Source organism: Vombatus ursinus, unplaced genomic scaffold (genome assembly GCF_900497805.2).
Source record: "Vombatus ursinus unplaced genomic scaffold, bare-nosed wombat genome assembly UNPS02015255.1, whole genome shotgun sequence".
In the NCBI taxonomy this organism is placed as follows: Eukaryota; Metazoa; Chordata; class Mammalia; order Diprotodontia; family Vombatidae; genus Vombatus; species Vombatus ursinus.
In genome coordinates, this window is record NW_020955033.1 from 8,305,732 (window position 1) to 8,332,059 (window position 26,328).

The following is a 26,328-nucleotide window of genomic DNA, read 5'->3' on the forward strand; positions in this document are numbered from 1 at the left end:
AAAACAGCAGAAATGGGAGTTGGGCTCTTAGTGTGGAGTAAAGGGAACAGGTAAAAAGGGAATGAATTAATGATTACTTTATTTTTCTCAACCTCTCTATAAGTGAAAGGTTGATTTGATATTTAATAATAACTGGGGGTTCCAAAAATTACCTGTTTATTTCCTTGTGATGTGTGAGGATCATAGAATTAAAACTGGTTCAGATTCTCAGAGGTCATCCAGTCCAATCCTATCATTTTATAAATGAAGAAACTGGAGACCACTACCAGAGAGATTGTCACTTGTCGAAAATCACATAGGTGGTAGTAAGTGACAGAGACAGAATTGGAACCCAGGTCTTTGACTCCAAGTCCAGTACTCTTCCCATGACTAACTCTCAGAATCCAAGCAGTTGGAGAGCTAGGGGTTCTGCTCTCATCTGCATCTTTTTGAGAGTCTGCTTTGGTTTTAGATATTTGAACATAATAAGCACTTAAATAATTTTTAATTAATTGAATTGCCATTGAATATATACTTGGGTAGGTAGATAGTTTCAGGGCTCCTTTAGGGTAGTATCCATATTTTTATCTTCATTTTACAGATAAGGAGACTGAGGCTCAAGGAGATTAAGTCACTTGAGTAGTGCCATTCAAGCACTGAATTTAGAACTGGAGGATCTTGGTTTGAAATCTAGCTTTGCTACTAGTTTCCAGTGTCACTTTGGGCAAGTCACTTAACTAATCTAGGTCCAAGTTTCCTTGTCTATAAAATGTAGAGTAAATTGGACTAGGTGACTTTAAGGTGTCTTCCAGTTCTAAATCTGAGCTCCCTAGAACTTTCTTAGTGTCACTCAGCTAGTAAATAGCAAGAAAAACATGAATAACTTCAAATTAAGTGGTCTTTTTATGATTTCATCTTGTATCTCTAGTCCCTCTTCAGAGCCACAGCACTCTTTACCACTTGACTAAATTATAGTCTCTACTTTTTCTTCCCCATTCTTTTCTTTAAAAGTGCTATTTTATGTATTCTCAGTTGCTCAAAACTTTACGAAGTTCTAGACATATGGAAGAATTCCAACTTGGAGAACTCTTTAGCAAATTCTATGGAGAACTTGCTTTGAAAACAAAAATAGCAGATACAGGTGAGAGGCTTTTTTTTTTCCTACTGAGTTTAAGATACTTTAATTAGCTCTAATAACCATTATAAAGATAGAGAGATATAGATTTATGGATATCTATACCCACACACACACACACACACACATACACACATATACATACACACACACACACATTTACATACATACATTCCTTGTAAGGGAGCATATATTTTATTAAAAAATTTCTGTTAAATTGAACTTTATAAGAAAGTTGTTAAGGAATAATTGTTCATTTATTAATGATTTTTCTTGGGGATATTTTAACTAAAATTTCCTTTAACAAACTTTTCAGGGCTTTTAAAATATAATTTTATTTTTTTTCCCCAAAATTAATTTGGACAGATCTTTTCAGGAATAAATCTACTGTGTCAAGCTAAGTGTGTTTGTATGTCTTACTGTAGTTTGATTGTTAGGGTAAAACTGAATTTATTTTTTGACTCATTTCTTTACATTTACACATTTTTTGTTGCCAATTTACTCAAATGTGCTTTCATTTGAAATTTTGTTTTCCAGTATTAGAAAAGATATATGAGCTCCTAGGAGTCTTAGGGGAAGTACATCCTAGTGTTATGGTGAACAACTCAGAAAAACTCTTCCGTGCTTTCTTGGGTGAACTAAAAACCCAGGTAAGACATAGCAAACCATAAAATTTGAGCAACCCTGTTTTTCAAAAACATGGTTTTTGAAAATTAATTTAAGCTTTTAAAACCTTGCTTCCAGATGACCTCCACAACCAGAGAGCCCAAACTCCCTGTGGTAGCAGGATGCCTGAAGGGATTGTCGTCACTTATGTATAACTTCACTAAATCCATGGATGAAGGTGTGTCATTCAATTGAATAGGAGTTAGTCAATACGATGTGCAAGGGGCTGAAGACACACACAAAAAAGAGAAAATAGTCCATGGCTCACAAAGCATTAGGAGTTTGGGGGGGGGAGTGAAGGATCGAGTGGGAATACAACAAGTGCACAGATAAGTAAATAAATATAAGGTAAGTTGAGGAGGGAAAATGGGTGGAGGAAGGAGTTGAGAAAAGGTTTTCTATGGTAGGTGACACTTAAGCTGAGCCTTGATATAAGTAGCTAAGATTTCGAAGAAGTGGAAATGAAGAGAGGGAGTGCATTTTATTTTTTAAATTTTATTCTTTATTTATGGAATAAAACAAGCTTTTCATAACATAGTACAATAAAAAAGATGATTGTACATGAAACTGCAAATCTGCTATGCACAACTTGCTATTATTTTCAAGTATGCAACAAAATTATCCTGTAAATCTCTTTTTTTACCTTCCCCCCTCCCCTTGCCCTGTACCCTAGAGATGGCTACCATTAGATACAAATAGGTGTATATATGTGTATATATATATATATATTTATTTATATGTAAAATTATTCTATACATACTTCTGATTATCAGTTCTTTCTCCGGATCCAGATAACGTCTTTCTTCATATATCCTTTATAGTTAATTTGGGTATTTATAATAGACAAAATAACTTAATCACAGTTGTTCTTAAAACAGTATTGTTTGGAGAAACAGCTTTTGTGAAGGCAGAGGGACAGGAGATGGAATGCTGAATTGGCCCATAGCTGGCGGTTTGAATCTAGAGTGAATGAAAGGGAGTCAGTCATAAGAAAAGAAGTCTAGAAGATAAATTGGAAGCAGATTGTAGAAGGTTTTAAGTGCTGGGTTAAGGATTTTGCATTATATCTTAGTATCTGTAGAGAGTCATTGGAGATTTTAGAGTAGCTTAGAAAGGCCATTTTGGCAGCTATGTGGTAGATGGATTGGAGAAGAAAGAGGTGGGAACCTGGGAGACCAATTAGAAGGTTATTATAAATAGTCCACATAAAAGAGGATGTGGACCTGCATAGGATAGTGCCAGTCTAAGTACAAAGGAGGGGTGTTTGCAAGAGATACAGAGATACAGTCAGTGGAACTTGGCAAATAATTAGATATATAGAGTGTTGGGGAGAGAGAAGAATCAAGGATAACTCTGATGTTGTTAAAAATGGGTAACTGGAAGGATTGTGGTACCCTCAGTAGGAACAGAGAATATTGGAGGAGAGGTGTGTTTGGGAGAAAGAGAATAAAATCTGTTTTGGACATGTCAAGTTTGAAGTGCTGATGGGACAGACAGTTGTAAATGTGGGCCTGCCATTGAGGACAGAGGTTAGGGTGGGATATATAGATTAAAGAATTATTTGTGTAGAAACGGTCAGTGCAGAGAGACTGTAGAGAGAGAAATGAAAGATCCAGGACAGAATGGGAGGGAGTGGTTGAGGTGGGAAGGAGGGGAGAGAAACTGCCACATAGGTAGGGTGTGGGAGATGGATGGTGGTCCAGAATAAGAAACGAAGGAGGTGAAGGATATCAGGAGGAGGGGCCAGTGTCAGCAGAAGCTGAGGGAGTAGATAGCGCTTGTCCATGAAAAGAGTGGAAGGTGAGCAGGTTTAGAAGCTGCAGAGGTCAGAGAAGACGAGGACTGAAAGTTTGTCATAGATTTTAGCAATTCTAAGATCTTTGACTGGGCACCTTCAGTCAAGTGATGTGGTTGAAAGCTAATTGCGAGGTATTGATCAGGAAGAGCAATTTCAGAGTTCAGGACTGTTACGTAGTACCTTTCTCTCTGCTGATGAAATCTGAGGTAGGACTCTCCCTCTGGCAATATATAATGATAATAATAATATAGGGATGAGAGCCTAGATTCCTTAGCTTGCCCTAATACCATTCTTGATATTCTCCCCTAAGGAGATGGAACTATCATCACTTCAGTCAACCCCTCTTGTCATATGATAAATTACTTTGCAGTCATATACTCACTATTAAAAAAAAAAAAACTCAATAATTACAGTAGTGATGATACTGCTTATTTAGTTATAAAACTCTTTGAAATGGAAAGATTTAAAAGAAATTAAATACTATTCCAAAACACTTATTGTGGTTTGGACATAGTTTTTCTCTTGTTCTTTTAGATCCTCAAATGTCAAAGGAAATTTTTGATTTTGTACTGAAGGCCATCAGTCCTCAGGTAGGGGGATATTTAAGGTTACTTTGGTAACTTTGTATTATTTAAATTAATTGTGGTTGGAAAACGTACCTTCATGGCAAATCTTTTGCTTTAATAGGTTGATCTGAAGAGATATGCTGTGCCTTTAGGTAAGATTCTGATTTTCATTGAATTGTAAATTGACCTCTTTACCAAGTTAAGTCTTTTTGCAGCCTTTGGTTTTTATACTACGATCATAAAGTAGGTGTGATAGTAACAGGGCCAAAATATCATATTTACAGTAGGCTTGAGGTGTTTCTGTATTTCTTCTGTAGTAGGTAGTGTCATCTATACCTCTCATCACTTAAACTTCGATATTTGATACTTATTTATTTTTCTTTTAAGAGAATAGTGCATAAGCTGAACAGAAGCACATCCTTTTTTACTTGTAGAATTCCTCTCTGAGAGCATTTAGTATTTCTATTAGTTGTATTCTAAGCCTACAGAAATTTGAGTTGACCCTAAAAATTAAAGAGATCCAGCTTAGTGTAGTGGCTAGAGAGATGGTCTTGGATTAAGGGAATGTCTGGTGATTGAAGTTCCCCCCTTTGATGTATATGTATCTGGATGAATTACTGCACCTTGCAGGCCCAGGTAATTCTCCAGGACTATGAGGTACAAAACAGGTGTTAATCTGTATTGACAGGGACATGTCCTCCCTAGGAACCTCTTATACTGAATAAATCACTGACCTTAAAAAAAAAAAAACAGCCCAAAAAACAACTTATAAGTACTGGGGCCAGCTAGTGACCTGTGTAGTTTCTTGTATAGTAGTTTACATTTTCCTCTAATTTTAAATAACATTTGCATTTTTCCCTCCAATTGCAGCTGGTTTGCACTTATTTACCTTACATGCATCTCAGTTTAGCACCTGCCTTCTGGACAACTACGTTTCCTTATTTGAAATAATGTCAAAGTGGTGTGGCCATACAAATGGAGAACTGAAGAAAGCTGCACATTCAGCCTTGGATTCCTTTCTTAAACAGGTACTGAAATTTCAACTTCCCTTTTTAAAATTGCTTCAAAGAGCAGTTAAGCCCCAATCTAGGTGGTGTCAGATTCCCTTACCAGGAAGCAGGCCTATGTCTGGACCATATTAGATGGGAAGGGGAATCCCTCCTGAGGAGTGAGGGACAGGGGTCTGATGTATGAGCGTAACCTGGGGCCTGGATGTGAAATCAAGGGAGCCTGAAGCCTGGAGCTGTGGAGGTCAGGTGAGATGCCCCTAGGCCTGTTTATGAAGATGTGCAATTTCTGTTCTCCCATTGCCCATGTTTGTGAAGCCTCGAGAATGGAAAGGCAGAAGTTTTAATGCATGTTTACATAGTAAAGTTTACTTGCTTCATTTGCTTTTTGACTTAGTGGAACAAGCTTTTTTCCTTCATTATCATCTATCTTATACTGGGCTATGGGAACATTGGACCAGTACTTGAGTGAGTAGGAGTGAATCAGGTATCAGAATATGATAACAGCCAAAGGAGAAGCAGCCAGGAGTTGAAAGTGAGAACTAGGACGTAAGTGAAGGTCTAGGACCCTGTTGTCATCCAGACCTCTGGGAAGGACAAATGATCTCAGAGTGTGAGGCTAGCCATGGTCAAGTCATTTGAAAATTAATGGAATTGGCCCTCAGAATACATGCAAGTGAACCTGGTCTTGAGGTTGAGGCTGTTGGTCAGCTTTTATTTTTATTTTTATTTTTATTTTTATTTTTCCACACTTCAGTATTTGTAGGAAATGGTCACAGGATTTGGGCCTCTAGATATCTGGATTGGGCCTACATACAGTTGGTAAGGAAAAGATGGAGGGAAGCTGTGACTTCAGATAGTGCTCTGATCATTGATTAGGCAATTTTTATTGAAAGTCTTACAGAAAGGGTCAGTGATAGGGCAGTCAATGGGAGCATCTGAGAAAAATTTTGGTGACCAGGCTAGTTAGTGAAGAAAATCAAAACAAGAGATAGTGTGCCAGCTTAGGAATAGATTGTATTAGAAAAGTATCTTTCTAGGCCAGGTGCTTGAGACTTAGAGGGTTATGAGGCTAGCATACAAAAACCTATTTACTTTTCAATGTAGCTGAACTATATGATACTAATAGTGTTAGTCTGTGTCCTGAGAAGGGGGATTGGAAATCATATATTTAGAGGAGAAGAGGAGGAAAAAAAATTGTTGCTTCACCCCTTTCCTGGATGCAAATCTGTCCTTGGTCAAATTTTGAAATGTGTGAAATTTGTTTTGTTTCTCTCCACCTCCTGTTTGTTATCCTTCCATTTTTAGTGGCTGTTTCACAAGATAACAATGCACTGATTGATGAGGCCCTATTCTGGCCACTCATCCAGGCCTGTCCTAATGCTCAGAGTGCCATGCTTCTTTCTCCCTTCCCTCCCTCCCCCACTATTTTTCTCAATCAAAACTCCTTTTTTCCCTAATTTTTTTTATTTAAAAATTTTTTTTAATTAAGTTATTTTGAATTATCAGCAATCACTTCCATAAGCTTCTGAGTTTTAAATTTTTCTCCCCCTCCCTCCCCTTTCCCCTCATTTTAGCTATCTCGTGTATGTGACTATCATAGGAACAGAGTGGGAAAGGTCATAGTGCAAGCCCTAATGAAATGTTGAGCACATTTCTCAGCACACTCCCAACAAATGATTACCCAGCCTCTGTTTTAAGACCCTTAATGATAGGGAATTCACTGCCTCTTTGGACAATCTTTTCTGTTTTTGGATAGCTCTGAAGAAGGTTGTCCTTGGTATTGAGTTGAAATCTGCTTCCCATAATTCCCACCAGTTACTGAGATTTAAAGCATAGTTCCTCCACTTAAACCTTTCTCTGGTGCCTTATCTCAGTATGGAAGTTATCTTGCGTTTTTGAAAGCTATGCTGATGGAACACAGGCTGTGGGTGTAGCAATATAGATCCAGCTGGAAATGTTTCAGTTTTAAGGCTAGTGATGAATTATGCCTGTCACCTGAAGGCCAGCCTAACTAAGTTCAGAGAGACTTTGCCATCCATCACAGCAACTCATGAAGATCATCTATTAAGGTATAGAGAGGTTATAATTTCTGTATGTGAAAGGAGCACCCACACCAGTGAAGTCACAGATCTCTTCAATGTTGAAGTAAGATACCTTATGTGAGATTCCTATATGAGCATTAGTTGATGCTTTGGGGTTACTTACCTTGTAGAAGAGAAGATTTAGGGGATAACGTAAGTATTATCTTTGAATAGTTGTCATGTGTGAGAAACTAGTCTTTTCTACTTAGCCATAGAACAAGGCTAGTGAGTAGAAGTTGTAGGGATGCTGATTTTATTTTGGCATACGTAAAGATCTAGCAGTTAGAGCCATCCAAAACATAGCGGGTTTCTCTAGAGGTAATGAGCTCCCTATCTTTGAAAGTCTTCATGTATAGGCTTTGTTACTACTTGTTGAGGATTATTATAAAGGAGATTTTAAGGGAAGGATTAGAGAACGTCTTTAGGCGATTTCCAACCCTTAGTTTTTACAATTCTGTGATTGTATAACCTAGGAATGAATAAATATTATAATGCAGCACTTACAAAATAAATATGAATACAATTGTATACGTTTGGAGTATACATCTTTTATTTGGAGTTGATATACTATTCCAATTGAAAAAATATAACTGGTTAATTATCTAATTTCAGGTTTCTTTAATGGTGGGCAAAGACGCAGAAGCTCACAAGAGCACACTTCGGTACTTCACAGAACAGTTCTACGGAATCATCAGAAATGTGGATTCAACTAGCAAGGAGTTATCCATTGCCATTCGAGGATATGGGCTGTTTGCAGGAGTATGCCTCACTGACTTACCTTACCTTAACATTCTTTCATAATGGTAGAAGTATAAAGAGAAATATAGCTGCTCACATACTTTTTTTTTTTAAAAGTAGTAGTTTGTCATCATGACATTTGTGCTACAAAGTTAAAGTTCAAGAGAGGTTATAGAAATAAATTTGTGTCACTAGAAAGAAGACCATTCTAAAATACCCACATTTTCTTTAGCATAATTCTTATACACCATCTTGGAAGTACCCTATCAATAAGAGTTAACTGAGTTTAAATGTGAGGCCTTTCTATATATTACTAAATTTGTCAATCTTCAGGTTATGGTAATGTGTTTTGGTGTTCTATATTGTATATTAAATATTGAAGAACCAAGAACATAGTGAAGTTAATCAATAGTAACGTTTTGTTTTTGCTGTCATTAAAGCCTTGTAAAGCTATAAATGCAAAGGATGTTGACTTCATGTATATTGAGCTCATTCAGCGCTGTAAACAAATGTTCCTCACTGAGACAGATACTATAGAGGACCACATGTATCAGCTCCCAAGTTTTCTCCAATCTATTGCAAGCATCTTACTTCACCTTGATACAGTAAGTAAAATATTTATTATTGTTGATGTGCAGTCATGCCTTCTCAGTCCAAGTAGAACAAATTTGATCCCTTTTCCAAATGACAGCCATCTAGATATTTGAAAACAGCCATCATGTGCCCACTAAGCATTTTTTGTAAACTTCCAGTTTCTTTATCTTTTAGAAAATTGATTCAGTAGAGTAAGACCTGTCAGAAGCCTTCATTTTGCTTTTAATAACATATAATAACATAACAATGACACAAATAAAACGTAGCAGAGTAAAAATTATCTGATGAATCCCATCTTGAATTACCATAGAATCTGGATTATTTGTCTTTAGCCAATTATTTTACCTAACTTATTTTTGTTTCCTACCAGCTGAGATTCTTCTGTCTTTTCTAGGTTCCTGAGGTATATACTCCAGTTCTTGAGCGTCTAATAGTGGTGCAGATAGACAGTTTTCCACAGTACAGTATTAAAATGCAAACAGTCTGTTGCCGAGCTATAGTAAAAGTTTTTCTTGCCTTGGCAGAAAAAGGACCAGTGCTTTGGAATTTTATTAGTACTGTGGGTAAGTTTAGGATATTAATTTTTCTTTTTTTAATGATTAAACTTCTTTATGATTATGAGAAATTATATATCTCTTTGTGTATATATTTTTTAAATAACTAAAAAATAAACCAGTTGCCCAGTTTAGGAGCTTCTTTTGTGTGTCATTAATTATTTGTAGAACAGATTCTACTCCTATCATTATAGTAAGGTAGAATCTGTTTCTTGCTTAAGGATCCATTACTATTTCATAGAATGCAAGTTAAACAACAAATATTTATTAAATACCTACTGCATGCACAGCAGTGTGCTAGGTTGGGCTTCTTGAGTCATAACTCCTTCATCTCTTCTTAAACTGGGTCATGACCCAGAGTTTAAGAAGTGCTGTGCTAGAATACAAGGAGATAAAAAAGTTAAACTAAGAGTTTCTGTCCTCAAGGAGCTTAACCTCATAACAGACCAATATTATTAACAAAAAGAGCGTATATTCTCTGATTGGAAATGTTGATAATGATTCAGGTGAAATCAGAAAATAAATCTGTATCTCAAAAATGGTCTTGTTTGTTGACTTTAATTATATATGTGCTGGAGTATTTCCTAATTTTTGTTTGAATTTTTTTTTTTTTTAAGTGCATCAGGGCTTAATCAGAGTATGTTCCAAACCAGTCATCCTTCAAAAGGTAAATTGTGAATCAGATATTTTTAAAGACTAGTTTATGGAAACTTTCAAGTATGTGAATGGATCTTTGATGTCATCATTTTGGGGGTTCCCTCCAGTGATACAGATTGCCACCCTTTCTTTTCTTCTCATTTATATTCTCCCAGAAGTTTGCCGCATAGGAGGCTCACTCAGTGCACTGGAGGTCTTCCTTGCTTTCTCTTGGCTTTATGAGGGTACCAGTGAAGCACTCTGGCCATCCACATCTCATCCCTTTTCTCTTACCACATGAGCAGCTTGTTTCTCTTTGTGTCATACTGTTCCTTAATGACTTCCTTTATTTCTGTTCTTCAGACTTGATCATTGGTTGTGTGTTGCAGCCTGCTTGCACCCACCATGTCCTTTTCCAGTGGTCTCTGATGCTCATTCATTTTTAGTTTTTCAAAGGCAGGGATGTTCTGGATCCCACTGCCATATAGCAACATTGATAAAATACTTTTGTTGAAAAGATGATCATCTGCTTTTGGGAAGCTTGGGATTAGTAAAAGTGCTTTTCAGTTTCATGAAAGTAATCTAGTCTGTTCCTTTTCACCTTGTTAGTTTTGGTAACTAACAGTTAAATATGCTTGTGAGATTTTTAGTATTTTATACTAAAGCTGGTGTTAACACTGTGATGCCTTTAATTATTAACTATCATTTAGGCTAAAAAATTGTATGACATTTTGAAGAATGGGCAGATTTGTGATGTGTTGGAAAGTATCAAGCATAACTTCATGTAGTATAAAGACATTTGGACCTCCCCAAAAAACATACTCTTTGGGAAATACTCAACCAGTGCATGAGAATATTTCATCCAAGAGGCATATCAGAATAATGAGAAATGAGGTTAATGAAGTGAAAGGGTTCACTGTGAAAAAGTGAGGTAAACTCTTTATAGTACATTTCATGAAGATGTCTAAAAAAAATCAGTGTTTCAATATCAAAGTCTAAAAAACTATGGTTGTTTTAATTTTTTTAAAACGTTGTATCCTTTTGTTCCAAACTTAACACACAGACATTTTCATTTATAAAGCAAAACAGAAAAAGAGGACCATATGCGCAAATGCAAATAACTTCCTCTATACAGGTTGTTCTTCCTTCAAGTAGGTAATAAATTCAACATATTACTTTGTTTTTTTAACATTTTTTCTTTTTTTAAAATTAATTTATTTTGATTTATCAACCATCACTTCCATAAGCTTTTGAGTTTTAAATTTTTCTCCCCTTTTCTCCCTACCTCCCTTCCCAAGATGGTGTGCAGTCTGATATAGGCTATACATATACATTCCTATTAAACATATTTTCACATTGGTGATGATGTAAGTAAGAATTAGAACCAATAGGAGAAACCACCAGAAAGAGGAAACAAAACACAACAGAAGAAAAAAAATAGCAAATATAGTATGCTTTGATCTCCATTCAAACTCCATAGTTCTTTCTTTGGATGTAGATAGCATTTTCCCTCATGAGGCCTTTGGAGATGTCTTAGATCATTGTATTGCTGAGAAGGGTTAAGTCTATCAATATTAGTACCTAACTGATTATGATATTCCCTTCTTGAGCCAAAGCTGATGAGAGTAAGATTCAAACAATGCTCATCTCCCTCCCTTCTTTCCCTCTGCTGTAATAGGTTTTTGTGCCTTTTCCTGTAATATAATTTACTGTTGTCTGCCTCCTCCTTTCCCTTTCTCTCAGTACATTTTCTTAGTTAGATCAGATTAATTCACTTGAATCCATTTAACTCACTTGATTAGATTTTTTTTATCATTATATCAAAGGCAACTTATACCCACCCCCTTTATGTATATTCCTTTAACATGGTGTGATAACTACAGTTCTCAAGATTTACAAGTGTCATCTTCCCTTGTAAACAGTTTGCCCTTATTAATAACATGTTTTTTTTCTGTCTTGTTTACGTTTTTATGTCTCTCTCTCTCTGGACTTTTTAGCAGGCAACATATTACTTCCAAAGCTATCTTGCTTATCTTTGTCTCCATCTGAACTTCCTTCTGTTAAATGCTTCAGGGACCTTTTCCTTTTTTTTCCGCAACCCAGTTTCTAGTTCCCTTCTTCCTTTTGAATTCTTCCCAAATAAAAAAAGAAAAATAAATAAGCAGAGTCAGTTGAATTAAATCCATACATTTGTTGAAAAAAACACGTTTGATTTTGCTTCATAAATCCTTAAATTAACCTCCTATTTCAGGAGGTACTTCATCCTTTGGAGTTATGGTCAGTCATTACATTCCTCATAGCTCGCTCTTAAAGCTTTCAGGGTTGTATTTCTGTGTATAGCCTAATGTTGCATTGACTTTTTGGCTGTTGTGCTGTTGGTTTACTTTGAGCTTGCATTGTAGTCCACTAAAACCCTTATTTTGTGTTTTGTATGTGGGTGTGTTTCAGGTAACTGCTTTCTATTCATACCACTTACAGTTGTGATTGATTTTTTTTAACTTAAATTTAGGATTTTGTGCTTATCTCTGTTAAATTTCATTTTGTTAAAGCCTATCATTCTAGCTTTTAAAAATCTATTTGAACTTTATTCTCTCATCCATCGTATTAACTATCCCTTCTAGTTCCTTGTCATCTGCAAAGTTAATAAACAGGAGATCTATGCCTTCATCTGAAAAATTGATAAAAGATGTTGAACAGAATAGGGCAAAGGATAAACACCTGAGCTGTTTGACTAAGACCTCCTCCTCAGGTAGCATTGATTCATTAATCGTTGCTGTTTAGTTCTATTGCTTTAGCTTCTTCCAGTCTTCCCAATAGAGCTGTCATCTATTTCATATCTCTGTATTGTACACAATGGTATTATGAAAGTCTTTGTCTAAGAGATCGTGTTCAATTACATGTTTATAAATGCTGGTAACATTATTTATATGACTGTAGCAAATGGCACTAATATGCAATTTTCTTTTTAGGAGACCCTTGATAAAGAGGTTTCTGAGTCTGAAGAGTATCCTACATCTGGGGAAGTTAGAACAGGGAAATGGAAAGTACCTACATATAAGGATTATTTAGAGCTTTTCAGAAATCTACTGAGCTGTGATCAAATGAAGGTAAAAATAGCATTGAAATCATGAAGAGTCCAACGTTCTTTATTTGTTTTAGTAATTTTGAACTTGTAGATAAGTATTAGTAAGATTAATGAATTATTTTGGCCAACCTGAGTACTGTATTAAAATAGTAAGTGCTTTATCTTTTTCTTTCTTAATGCACATTCTGCTGCCACCCCAGATTTATCTTGATTCCTTTATCTATACTAGATTTTCACTATTAATATTCCTTTTATATTCTGAGGTCTAGGTATTGTCTCATTGAAGACTTCCAAATATACCATAGTTGTTGTAAGAAGTAAACTCTGGTATTTTATGTTATGATGGCCTAGTAGGGAAAATGAAGAAATGATCGTAGTCATGATTTCCTACTAATTTAAGACAATATCCAGGCTCCTTAGCTCGAAAATTTCACTAGTGGAATGTAGTAAGAGTATTGGCAAAATTCGAAGTGATTAAAAATAAGAAAATTAGATCTAAAGGGGACATACCTATCGAGGATACTATTTTATTAAATTTAATAGAAATAACAAAAATTTAAATAAATTTTAAATAATTTAGAGTTTGTATTTATATTTGATTTTTATAAAATTTGGGTGCTTGTTTTTGCTGATGCTTTAGAATAACATGATTTAGAACAATTCTAAATTTAAAATAACAAATTTCAAAAAGAACAAAAAAAATTCAATCCTAGTTTTAAAAAGTTATAGTTTAACTTAACCTTATTTCCATTTCCACAGTTAAAATGTTTATGTGTTTATACAAGGGAAATGCATTTTATTTATTTATGGAAAACTTCTTTGATATTTATACCATGCATCTTGAGGTTCAGACTTTTTATTTTTATTTATTCCAAAGGACTCTCTTCTAGCAGATGAAACATTTCTGTTGGTCAGTTCACCACTTCAGTCTCTGAATCGTTTGCTGTATGATGAACTTATAAAGTCAGTTTTGAAGATTGTTGAAAAATTAGATCTTAAACTAGAAAAGCAGAATATTGGAGATCAGGAGGTAAGACTTGTCATATTCCTTCATGCTGCTAATGATACCTGTCTTTGTTTCCTCATAAATAAAATGGAGGCAGTAATATTTGCACCACCTGTGTTGTAGGGTTACGTAAAGGAAAGTGCTTGGTAAACCTTTAAGTGCTGTATGAATTCAAGCTATTATTTATCATATATTAATTTTGTATTATATGTTGCATTTTTCTGTGGAAAGTTTTTATCACATAATATCTGAATATTCAGAGAGGTTAAAATAACAGCATTTATATAGTACTTTAAGGTGTGTTCAGTGCTTTGCATGTGTTACTTCCTTTGATAAAATGAGGAAAATCCATATATTTAGATTATGAACTCTTTGAAAACACGATGGTGGCTGGTAAGTTGTGGTAGCTGAGGTGATATCTAGTATGAGCCAAGTTTTAAATTTAGCACAGCTGAATGTGGAGAAAAACCATTATTTAAATGCTTAAAAATAGTTGTTCTGTATGTTCAAAAATGTGAGAAAGTTTCCAATAACAACAGATTTGTCTGATAGTTCTAACAGTAGCAGGAAGTGATGCTAAATAATTCTCCTTAGGAGTAAAATGGATTTCTCAAATGAAATAACACATGAAAAGCAGTGCACACACCTTAAAATGCTGTATAAATGCTGTTATTTTAAGCTTTCTATATCCAGATCTTAAGATGTGATGAAAGTTTCACATAGAAAAATGCAACATATAATACAAAATTAACACATAATAAATAACAGCTTGAATTTCACATGACACTTTAAGATTTACCAAGCACTTTCTCTAAACAATTCTCCAAGGTCGGTAGTGCAATGTGCCAGTGGCTTGGTCTTTTCTTCTTAGGCAGCTTTGAAGAGGAGAAAGAGGAAAAGATACTATTTTAAATTAGTCTTAGGAGTTGGGAGATTCAAAGGAAAATTTAATCATGACATAGTGAGGTGAAGTTTAAAAAAAGTTAACACACGTGGATTAAGGTTAATTTAATTCAGAGTAATAGTAATTAGAAGAATGTATGTTTAAGACATAGAAATACATTAAAAGTATGCAGCTTATTTTTAATGCTTCATATTATATCATCTTCTATCACAGGTGCAAGGTTGTTGTTATTAATGGCTTAATGTCTTGTATTATAGCTCTGATTAATCTGTATTCTCTTTACCCAGAGAAACATAGACTCTTAATCTATGGTACATAATGACATTTTTATTTAGTGGCAACTCCTTCGAACCTCAGATATGGTCATTGAGTCTCAGAAAAGGTTTTTAAGTGCAAGAGCAAATGTACTTTACAGTAAATTATTTTTGATGATTTGCTTAATTTACTTGTATTTTAAAGTTTAGGTACATTGAAATGATTGTATCTGCTATGACAGGACACAATATAGAGATTGTTTTTCTTCCACTGTGGCATAATAGGAAGAAAAGTACTGAGACTCAGAAGATCTAGATTGTGTCTTGCTCTTGCTATTTACTACTTATATGACCATATGCAAATCACTTAGTGCTGTTAGACCTTTGTTGCCTCATCTGTAAATTGTAGTGGTTACAAGATTGACTCTTAGCTTTTTGATATGTTATTTTTCTCTTTCAAAAAATTCTCTAGTAATACATTTTCCTACTGAAGCCCTGCTTTGATAATTCATAACTCATGGAAGTACCCTTGAGTTTTCATTCGGTTAGAAAACTAGAAGCTCTTAGATATCAGATTTCCAAAGAAGGGACAGGACAGAATGGAGGAGGTGGCCAACCTAGGGTAAAGACAGCTCATTGGACAGAAAAGGTCTAGTCCTGCCTTCACACCCCCCAAACAGTTTTTCTTGGGGCCTTCTACATAGTAAGCACTTAGTAAATATTTGTTGGATGAATGGTATAATTATTTTTTCAGGATGAGAATGAAGCTAGTGGTGTATGGGTAATTCCAACCTCAGATCCAGCTGCAAACTTGCATCCTGCTAAACCTAAAGATTTTACTGCCTTCATTAATCTGGTGGAGTTTTGCAGGTATTTTTTTTTTAAATTACAGTTATTTAAGTGTGAAACTTACTATAATTCATGGCCATGATGTAGTGTAACAATTATAAAAACATTCAGGGCCTTGTAACTAAAAGAGTACTGAATGTTTAAAACAATTTTAAAAGATTGATCATTAAGATATATAGGAAATTGTCATGGTGAGCAGTTTAATATACTTAAAACAGCCTAAAGTTTGAAGATTTGAATGGACAGTCTTTTGGTATTAGAAACCATTTTTCTTTCTAGGAAAGGATGACATAATTTCCTCAAACACATTCCCCTTAGAAGTGTCAGTTGTCATACTTATTTAATGAAATAGGTAGATTTGTTCAATTTATGTCCCTCATATTTTCAAAATTTGAATAGAAAATACTTGTGAAATAAATTCCCACATACATTTTAAAGTAAATGTCTTTATTTTTTTGCAGAGAAATCCTTCCTGAGAAGCACATTCAGTTTTTTGAACCGTGGATATACTCATTTGGATATGAGTTGATTTTGCAGTCTACACGCTTACCTCTCATTAGTGGATTCTACAAATTACTTGCTGTTGCAGTAAGAAATGCCAAAAAATTAAGATACTTTGAGGTAAGACATTATACAGGATTTCATTATTTTACAAATAACACAAATTTTTATATATGTTCTATTCATATCCATTGGCACTCAATCTAATAAGAATTCACTTCAATGAAATACCAAAAATGAGGGCTTGTGCTTAGGTTTCAGTTTGTCTAAAGCATCTCTACTGAGTTTTTTCCGTTGATGAGCCAATTTGTGTGTGTCCAATTTTTACAAATATATAATTATCACACATTTTGTTTTCTTAGGTTAACAATCCTCTCTTAAGTGTAATGTTGCCCAATTAGTGATTTGTGGATAGTAACCAACATGTAATAATTTATTTTTGTTTCAGGGTCATGTTCCTCAGTGATTAACTATCAGCATGTTTGGTGTAGATTTTTTTTCTCTAGGCAAGAGATAGATCTATTATATAAGATTAGATTAGAATTTCCCATCTGGTAGCAAATCCTACATTCTTTCCTGCTGAATGTTCTCTCACCTCTGGGTTTTCTTGACATTCTTTTCTCCTGGGACTCTCCTCCTTCTCTTAACTCCCTTCATCTCTTTTGCTATATTATTTGTATCATACCCCCTAACTGTGGCCTAATCCCAGGCTGTCTTCTGGGACCTCTTTTCTCTCTCCCTTGAAGATCTTAAAAACTCCCATGGATTTAATTATCATCTCTGCATCTGTATATCTAACCAATTCTTTCTTTCTTTCTTTTTTTTTTTTTGTGTGTATGAGGCAATCAGAGTTGTGACTTGCCCACGGTCACACAACTAGTAAGTGTCAAGTGTCTGAAGACAGATTCGAACTCAGGTCCTCCTGAGTCCAAGGTCAGAACTCTATCCACTGTACCACCTAACAGCCCCTAGACAACTCTCTCAGCTGAATTCCCTTTACTATATCTCTAACTGTTGATTAGGTTTTTCTTTCTTTTGTTGTTTAATCAGTCAGTTACCCATTATATTCTAGTCTCTTATATTCCAAGCGTTGTACTAAGTACTGAGAATACAAATAGGCAGTAGGAAAAATGTGCATGCCCACAGGAAGCTTTACAGTTTTTTTTTTCTTCCTACATTTTAGTTGAGTCTTTTTTTTTTTTTGGCTAGGTAATAGGGTTAAGTGACTTGCCCAGGGTCACACAGCTAGTGTCAAGTGTCTGAGGCCATATTTGAACTCAGGTCCTCCTGACTCCAGGGCCAGTGCTCCAGTCACTGTGCCACCTAGCTGCCCCCTTTTCTTCCTACATTTTATTTTGTTTTTCAATTAATAGACATTTATTTTCTCTTTCCTACGCAACTCCCAATTTAAAAGCGAAAAGAAAAGATTCTTGTAACAAATACACATGGTCAGGCAAAAAAAAAATCCCAGATTTTCTGTGTCCAATAATGTATATCTCATTCTGCAGCATGAATCCATCACCCCTGCCTTTTGGACTCTTTAAATTGGGTGTTCCACAGACATCTTGCCCTCCTACTTAACATGTTCAAAATAGAGTTCATTATTTTCCTCTTTCCCTACTCCCCAAACCTACTCTTCTTCCTAACTCTTTCTCTCTCTCCACCCCGCCATGCCCCCCAGGTTGTAAGTTCCTTGAGGGCAGAGGCTGTCTTTTGGTTCTTTTTGCATCTCAGTGCTTAGCATAGTGCCTGACACATAGTAGGTGCTTAATAAATGTTTATGGAATTGAATTTTTCTGTCAAAGGCATCATCATTCTTCTAGTCACCTAGGTTAATTATACTCATTATCCTTCACCCCACATATACAATTAGTTGCCATCTTTGTCATTTCTTACTTGGATAATAGCTCTTGTGTTTGACCTCCTCTCACTTCTCATATAGCTACCACCTTTTTGTTCAGGTTTTCATCACCTTTCACCTGGACTGTTGCAGTAGTCTTCTAAGTGATTTTCCTGTCTTTTTTTTTTTTTTTTTCCACGATTTTCTTGCATCACTCTCAGTTTTTCCTCTGCTTCTCTTACTTGCTTCTCAAAATCCTTTTTGAGCTCTTCCAAGGCCTGGGACTGATTCATATTTTTCTTGGAGGGTTTGTAGGATGTAGGAGCTTTGGCTTTGTTGTCTTCTTCTGGTTGTATGTTTTGATCTTCTTTGTCACCAAAGTTAGATAATATAGTCTGACTCTTTTTGCGCTGCTTACTCATGATCCCAACCAATTACTTGAGTTTTAAACTCTTTATTAAGGTAAGAGTCCGTTTCCAATGTGGAGAATGTATTGTCCCAAGCTTCGGGGGTTTGTACAGCTGTTTTCAGAGGTACTTCTAGGGATCTGTAAATTTTCAGTTCTTCCAGGGTGGTATGATAAGGGGTGAGGTGTTTTCTCTCCACCACCACAACAAGCTCCACCGCAGCAGCACTCCTCCTTGCCCCAAGACTGCCCCTCAGAACTGTGACCCAGATCCAAGCACAGGCAAAGCAAGAGATTCCTGCCTCAGCACTGGCAAAGAGATCCTTGCAAATCCCCCTCTGATCAGCCACTCGATTCCCCCTCAGTCTGTGGGCCAGAAGCTCAGGAAAAAGCCGAGGCCCGGGCCACATTCGAGACTTGCGGCTGAGACCTAGCTCCTCTCTCACCGCAGTCACAGACTTCTCCCACTGACCTTCTAAGTTGTCTTTGGCATTCAGGGGTTGAGAAGTCTGGAAACTGCCACAGCTGCCTGCGATTCAGTCCTCTGAGGCCTGCTCCAGGGTCGCTGTGGCCTGCGCGCCCACGCTGAACTGTGCTGCTCTCCCCACCTGGCACTATATACCTTTCTGATCAACCATCCAGGCTGTCTTTGGCTGGAAATTTGTTTCACTCTGTCTTTTTGTGGCTTCTGCTGCCTTAGAATTTGTTTAGAGCCACTAGGTATTTGGAGGGCTTTGGGAGAGAGCTCAAGACAGTCACTGCTTTCCCTCCGCCATCTTCACAACATGTTTTTAATAAGGGACATGATTTTCCTATCTTAAGTCTCTCTACCTTACCAGTCTATTCTGTGCACAGTTACCAATGTGATTTTCCCTAAATGCAGCTCTGACCATGTCATCCCTCCCCCTCTTTTTTGGGGGGGGGCAGGTGGGCTAGGCAATGGGGCTTTAAGTGACTTGCCCAGGATCACACAGCTAGTAAGTGTTATGTGTCTGAGGCCAGATTTGAACTCAGGTCCTCCTGACTCCAGGATGGTGCTCTATCCACTTCGCTGCCTAGCTGCCCCTTGTTTAGTAAATTCCAATGGCTCTCTATTACCTCTAGGATACCATTCCAGGCTTATTATATATTATTGTCTTTTCTACACTGTGGCAGAGCCACACTGGCTTTTTCTTTGTTCCTCATACACAACACTGCATTTCACGTCTCCATGCTTTTGTACTGATCTCTCCTGTGTCCAGAATGCACTGTCTTCTCACCTCAGCCTCCTAGAAGCTTCACAGTAAGTATGACCTTTTTACCTGATGCGTCTCCTAATGTCTTCTTGTGCTAATGCCTTTCCTTCCGAAACAATTTTGTATATATTGTGAATGTACTTGTATATGTACATGTGGTCTCCCTCGATAGGATGTAAGATCCTTCAGAGCAGGAGCTGTTTCGCTTTTGTTTTTAGATTTCTCAGCATGTAGGACAGAGCCTGGCCCATAGTAGATACTTAAGAAATAAGTGGTGATTGGTAGAGCACTCGGCCTGGAGTCAGGAAGGACCTGAGTTCAAATACATTTTCAGACACTGTTTGACTATGTGACCCTGGGCAAGTCATTTAACCTCTGTCTCAGTTTCCTTGTGGAAAATGGGAATAATAATAATAGCTCCTACCCTTGCATGGTTGTTTTTGAAAATTACATGAAATAATATCTCTACAGTGGCACATAGTAGGTATTTAATAAATGCTTATTAATCCTTCCACCTTTCACAATCAGCTCTAGTACCTTACATCTTCCTAGAGATTGATTAGTGACTTGAAGGATCAGTATATAAGTGTAGTAATATGGTCAAGACCTTGGGCAAATTTCTTAACATCTCTAAACTTCGGTTTCCTTATCCTAAGAAACAGTGTTGGAAGCATGGAACCATAAGATTGCTTTCAACTCTAAAAATATGATCTTATGAACTCTTTATCCAGCGTTAAAAAACTTGAACTTAAAAAAAAAATTAAGTTAAACTTTTTATTTTTTAATTAGGTGAGGTTAAGTGACTTGCCCAGGGTCACACAGCTAGTAAGTGTCAAGTGTCTGGTCTGAGACCAGATTTAAACTCAAGTCCTTCTGACTTTAGGGCCCGTGCTCTATCCACTGCGCCACCTAGCTGCCCCGACTTAAACTTTCTTTGAATGAACAAAAATCTATTTTCTTTCCTCTCCTATTTCCCTACTCCCCATTGGGGATGGGGAGCAGGAGAGCAGATGAGAGGGTGGGGAGAAGAAAAACAAAACCTTTGTAACAAAAATGCATAGTCAACCAAACAATTCCTTCATTCGTCATGTCTAAAAAATGTCTCATTTTTTTACCCTGAGTTCATCACCTCTTATTTTTTTTATTAATTTATTTTTAGTTTTCAGCATTCACTTCCATAAGTTTTTGAGTTTTAAATTTTCTCCCTCTCCCTCCCTGCCTGCCTCCTAAGACAGTGTACAATCTGATATAGGCTCTACATAAAAATTCCTATTAAACATTTTCACATTGGTCCTGTTGCAAAGAAGAATTAAAACCAGTAGGAGGAACCACAAGAAAGAAGAAACAAAACAAAACAGAAGGAAAAAAAAAGCAAATTGTATGCTTTGCATTCAAACTTCATAGTTCTTCCTTTGGATTTGGATAGCATTTTCTAGCAGGAGACTTTTGGAGATGTCTTAGATTCTTGCATTGCTGAGAAGGGCTAAGTCTGTCAAAGGTAGTCATTACATAATGTATTGCCTCTCTTACTAAGAGGTGGATAGCATACTTCATCTAGCTTACACTTTGGGAAAAATTAAAATCATATTCCTCTCTAAAAAAAAAGTTGGTGACTTCAGGGTTATAGCAGTGTCTCAGAGTATGAGGATCCCATCATAAATGTTAAAAAGTTCATAGATGTCTTCCTGATAGTAGTTGTGTTACTTATATATTTGTTGATTAAGAAAATAATCGATAGAAAGCTACTATGAATTAAGTAGTACTTTTAAATGAATTTGTATTTTATTAATCACAATTGAATGTATATGCAAAAGTGGTAATAGGTGCGTGTGCAAGATACTTATTCAGCCTACAGAAGTGGTATTTTCTCATTTATTATACTGAGTCATTTAATGAGTTGGGTCCCATGCAATGATTTTCTAAAAGTTGATAACTACTAGGTTATCATTTCATTTATGTATGACATGATGTTATACTTTATTTGACAGGGACTAAGCCCAAAGAGTCACAAAAAATCTCCTGAAGACCCTGAAAAGTATTCTTGTTTTGCGTTATTTGCAAAGTTTGGAAAAGAGGTAACTTTTTAAAAAGTTTTATACATATATTAAACTGTCTAATTGTTGCAAAGGAGTGACCCTGAGTTCTCATAGGTTCTGCCCATGTAGTGTAAACTTTCATAGATTCTAGCAGGTTGGAGATGCTTCGGATATATGATTGGTGATAGATATCTATCATCTCAAGAGTCACTTATTTAGATTCAGAGAGGTTTATAACACAGTTGGCTCAATGGTGATGAATTTTTCATCCATAGTAACTTACAGTGGCCATAAATTCATTGAGTTATTGTGATGCACCTCGGTGGAGGGAGTACTGTTGAACTTACAGATTTTTCAAGAGCTATTTTCCTATCTTGTCAGTAATTATTTTAAAATTAACAATATATAGAAAAAGCCCTGATGGTCAAAGACAGGTTTCTGTTGATTATTTTAAAATTTCCTTATTGAATCCAAGTGAGAATATACTAAAAATCATTGGCTATAGTGAAACCGTATATACTGTAACTTCTCTAAATAGCAAAGATATTAGTTATCCTTTATAATTGTCAGATTACCTTTAGCTATAGTGCTGTCTTTCAGCTTTTCTTGTAAGTAACTTGGGTTGTGATGATAATTCAGTACTAAATTTATAGTTTAATATCTTATGCAGAAGATCTAGAATCTAATTACTAAATCTGCCATAAATGGGAAAAACATTTACTTTTAAATATGTCTTCAGATGACAACCTATGTTTATTTAAACATTATTACTTGAATAATTATTATTATTTTATTGAAGGTATCAGTAAAAATGAAGCAATATAAAGATGAACTGTTAGCTTCCTGTTTGAACTTTGTACTGTGCTTGCCACATGACATCATTGAACTGGATATTAAAGCTTATGTTCCTGCATTACAGGTTGGTTTCTATATTATAAATCAAATTATATTTTCCTTAATGATTACTAATCTTTAGAGAACCATATTAAACATTATGCTATACTCTAACTATTTGTGTGTTCTCTTTGCTATACGGAACTTAGAAGATTTTAATGATAAAAGATCTGGTTGGTAGGTTACCTCTCAAATCAAAGCCAATGTATTTCTTTAGTTCTTATTTTTTAATTTTTTCCTTAGTTCTTATTGGTTCCTTGTGACATTTACTTTGTTGTATGTATTAATATACAGATGGCTTTTAAATTGGGCCTAAGTTATACCCCACTGGCAGAAGTAGGCCTGAATGCCCTAGAAGAGTGGTCATTGTACATACCAAAACATACAATCCAGCCACATTACAAAGACATTTTACCTTGCCTTGACAGTTACTTGAAAACCGCAGCATTATCAGGTAAGTCAAAGAAAATTGATGACTTGTAAAACTTAAATTAGAAAAGAGAATTAGTGACAAAGTAACTTTTAATATTCTTCTAACTTAGATAATTTGAGTAGAAAAGTATGTTCTTTTTTCACTGTACTGAAAAATGATAGATGTAATTCTTCTCCTTCCCACAGCAGCATAATATAATAGAAAAATTACTATCTTAGGAGTCGGCAGACTTAAGTTCTAGGTCAGACTCTATCATGAACTAGTTTGTTTTTTTTTTTTTAATAATTTTTTAATTTTTAGTTTTCAACATTCACTTCCATAAGATTTTGAGTTTTAAATTTTCTCCCCCTCCCTCTACTCCCTACCGTCCAAAACGGCATGTAACCTCATATAGCTTTACTTATACATTCGTATTAAGCATATTTTCCCATTAGTCATGATGTAAAGAACAATTAGAACTAATGGGAGGAACTATAAGAATGATAGCTTTTTGTTTTTTAAATTAAATGTTCCATTGATGATTTTTTAAATATCACGAACTCTTCCCAATGACTTGATTCTGCCTCTTGTAACAAAGAAGTATAGGTAAGCAAAAGAAATAGTGTGTTGATATTTTCTCATTTTATCAGTAGCCTACTGTATGTTGGCCAGAATCTACATTGTATTGCCCTTCTTATGGACTTTGGAGGGGAGGCATGTTTCATCACTGAGACCAAAATTATTCACTGTTTTGATCATATTTCTGTTATTGTTCAGTATTATATTCCTTTACAGCAAGTATCATGGATTTGGATCTTAAAGGGAAGATAAAGATGATATGGTCCAACTACCCTTATTTTATAGGTGAGAATGCTAAGTTACAGAGAGGTTAAGTTGATTTGACAAAGGCCATACAGAGAGTAAGTAGAGTCAGGATTCGAACACATGAGCTTTGACTCTAAATATGCTGCTTTTCACTGTATTGTGCAGCATTGTGGTCACTGAGTCAAGTGGTCTGTTGGCACTGCTCACTTTGTTCTGTATCAGTTTCTACAAGTAACATAAATTTTCTTGAATTCTGTGTATTTGCCATTTCTTACAGTGAAATAACATGTCATTACATTTGTTCCCCAGAATTTATTTAGCTGTACACCCAATCAATGAACATCCACTTGGTTTTTGGCTCTGTGCTGCCACAAAAGTGTTTTTAAAAGTTTGTATATACCTGAAGCCTTTTTTTCTTCTTTGACCTCTTTGGGATATGTGCAACTAGTAGCTTAATCACTGGGTCAAAAGGTTATCCATAGTTCAGTGACTTTTTCAATATAATTCAAAATTTTTTCTAGATCAGTTGAAAAAATTCATGGTTCTTCCGACAATGTCTTAATGTTCCTGTTTTCCTACAGCTTCTCCCTAAAGTTTATTATTATCATCTTTTGTCATTGATTATTTAATGTGAGATGAAGCTTCACAATTATTTTAATGGACATTTTTCTTATTAGTGACAATGAAACATTGTTGGTAGTTTATATTGCTTCTTTTAAGAACTGACTGTTCACATCTTTTGACCCTTTCATATTGGGGAATGGCATTTGTCCTTTATATTAATTCCCTAAATATCTTGGAATATATATCTCTTACCTAGCCATTTGACATGGGGCAAATCATTTCCTCTTTCTGGTACTTTCTTATATTGAAAATGAAGGGGTTAGACCATGTTTTTTCTAAGTTCTTTTTCATCTATTAAATTCTATTATTTATAATATAATATAATTTGAGAAAAATCTGAGGAAAAGCCATTCATTCACTGGTGTCTTAATTTAAGATATAACAAATTGTAACTTCAGCAGTCAGAACTATTGAACCATCATCTACCATTGTTCCTAGCACATAATAGAATTACAGACTTAAAGAATTTTTAGTGCTACTGTAATTTGAAGAGACCTAAGACCATCTACTCTACCTGTTTCATTTTTCAGATGAGGAAACTGGGGCCCACATAGGGAGTATACCTTTACCTGTGTTTAGGCAAATCCTTAATGTTAGAGCCAGAATGAATTCCAGGCCTTAGGTTCCATGATTCTTATGTTATTAAAGCATTCTATAAAATGTAAAGTGTTGTATAGATAGGAGCTGTTGCTATTTGCACTATACTGGCATCATTGAAACAGTTGGTTCGTTGAAGGAATGAATGAAAGAAGTTGACCTGTTAAAGCTATCAGAGGATTAAGTAATAATTTTGTTGAACTTCTATTTAGTTAGTTTTGATTGCTGTTTTTTTTTGTTATTGTGTGTTACATTTTGTGTAGGTGACCTAGTCGGTTTATTTTATTTGAAACATAACAATGTGAGATTGAAAATAGGTGTTATGGAAGAAAAAAGTTTGAGAAGAGATTTAAAGGAAAAAAAAATTATTTGTAGGGGAGGGGAGTGGGCATAGTGAGATTTTTCCAAGTATGAAAATCAGCATTTAGAAAGGAAATGAATGGCAATGCCTATTTGAATAAAGAGAGAAAAGCATTATATTTGATAGGAGAAAATAGTTGAAAGTCAGAGTCAGATTCATTAATCAAATAGAAAAGGGATTATCACAATGTATTATGTGGGAATTAAGACCACCAAATAAAGAGAAGATAGTGACTTTATTTTTGAAACATTGCTCATATTAAATGCATATTGCCATGGATGAATATTATTTGTAAGAATCACTAAAAGAAAGACTTATAAATTTCTTGTGATCAGTTGTTGTCATGCCTTCAATATCCCTTCACAGTGAATCAAGAAAGATTCAAGTTATTCGTTGTGTTTCATTGTAAAATATGAAAGTTCAAATTTGGAGAGAGCTTGAATATGTTTGTTAGCATAATGATGATTAAGAAACCACATTAAATTTTTCAAGATTGGTGAACATTTTAGAATTTACATTGTAGAAGGAGCAATAAGTATGCAGTGTGCAAAAAAGTTCTTTTTAAATGAATGTTTCTGGTAGCAAATGTAATAAATGGTCATCTTGTTCTCTTTTTTTTTAATACTTTGATTTACTAACTTGAAAAAAGATATATACTCATTTGAAATTTTAAATAAGGAAATTACTTTTAAAATTGCAAATTAAGCTCAAAATTTTATACAATATTTTTACAGGCTTTTAA

General features: G+C 35.3%; 1 protein-coding gene across 4 annotated transcripts in view; it reads left to right on the plus strand.

Moving 5' to 3' along the window:
* LOC114031680 (DNA-dependent protein kinase catalytic subunit-like) overlaps positions 1-26,328 on the plus strand; it is a 167,918-nt gene that overhangs the window by 7,765 nt on the left and 133,825 nt on the right. For 3 of the 4 annotated variants that reach the window (XM_027846827.1, XM_027846829.1, XM_027846830.1), the window contains exons 5-22: positions 1,012-1,120; positions 1,652-1,764; positions 1,859-1,958; positions 4,113-4,168; positions 4,266-4,296; positions 5,015-5,172; positions 7,848-7,994; positions 8,414-8,578; positions 8,962-9,130; positions 9,739-9,788; positions 12,727-12,864; positions 13,720-13,872; positions 15,761-15,876; positions 16,317-16,476; positions 21,826-21,912; positions 22,673-22,792; positions 23,062-23,221; positions 23,975-24,043. In XM_027846827.1, the coding sequence (XP_027702628.1) occupies positions 1,012-1,120; positions 1,652-1,764; positions 1,859-1,958; positions 4,113-4,168; positions 4,266-4,296; positions 5,015-5,172; positions 7,848-7,994; positions 8,414-8,578; positions 8,962-9,130; positions 9,739-9,788; positions 12,727-12,864; positions 13,720-13,872; positions 15,761-15,876; positions 16,317-16,476; positions 21,826-21,912; positions 22,673-22,792; positions 23,062-23,221; positions 23,975-24,043 (2,101 nt within the window). The remainder of the gene's footprint in view (positions 1-1,011; positions 1,121-1,651; positions 1,765-1,858; positions 1,959-4,112; positions 4,169-4,265; positions 4,297-5,014; positions 5,173-7,847; positions 7,995-8,413; positions 8,579-8,961; positions 9,131-9,738; positions 9,789-12,726; positions 12,865-13,719; positions 13,873-15,760; positions 15,877-16,316; positions 16,477-21,825; positions 21,913-22,672; positions 22,793-23,061; positions 23,222-23,974; positions 24,044-26,328) is intronic. The other variant, XM_027846828.1, reaches the window with a different exon arrangement.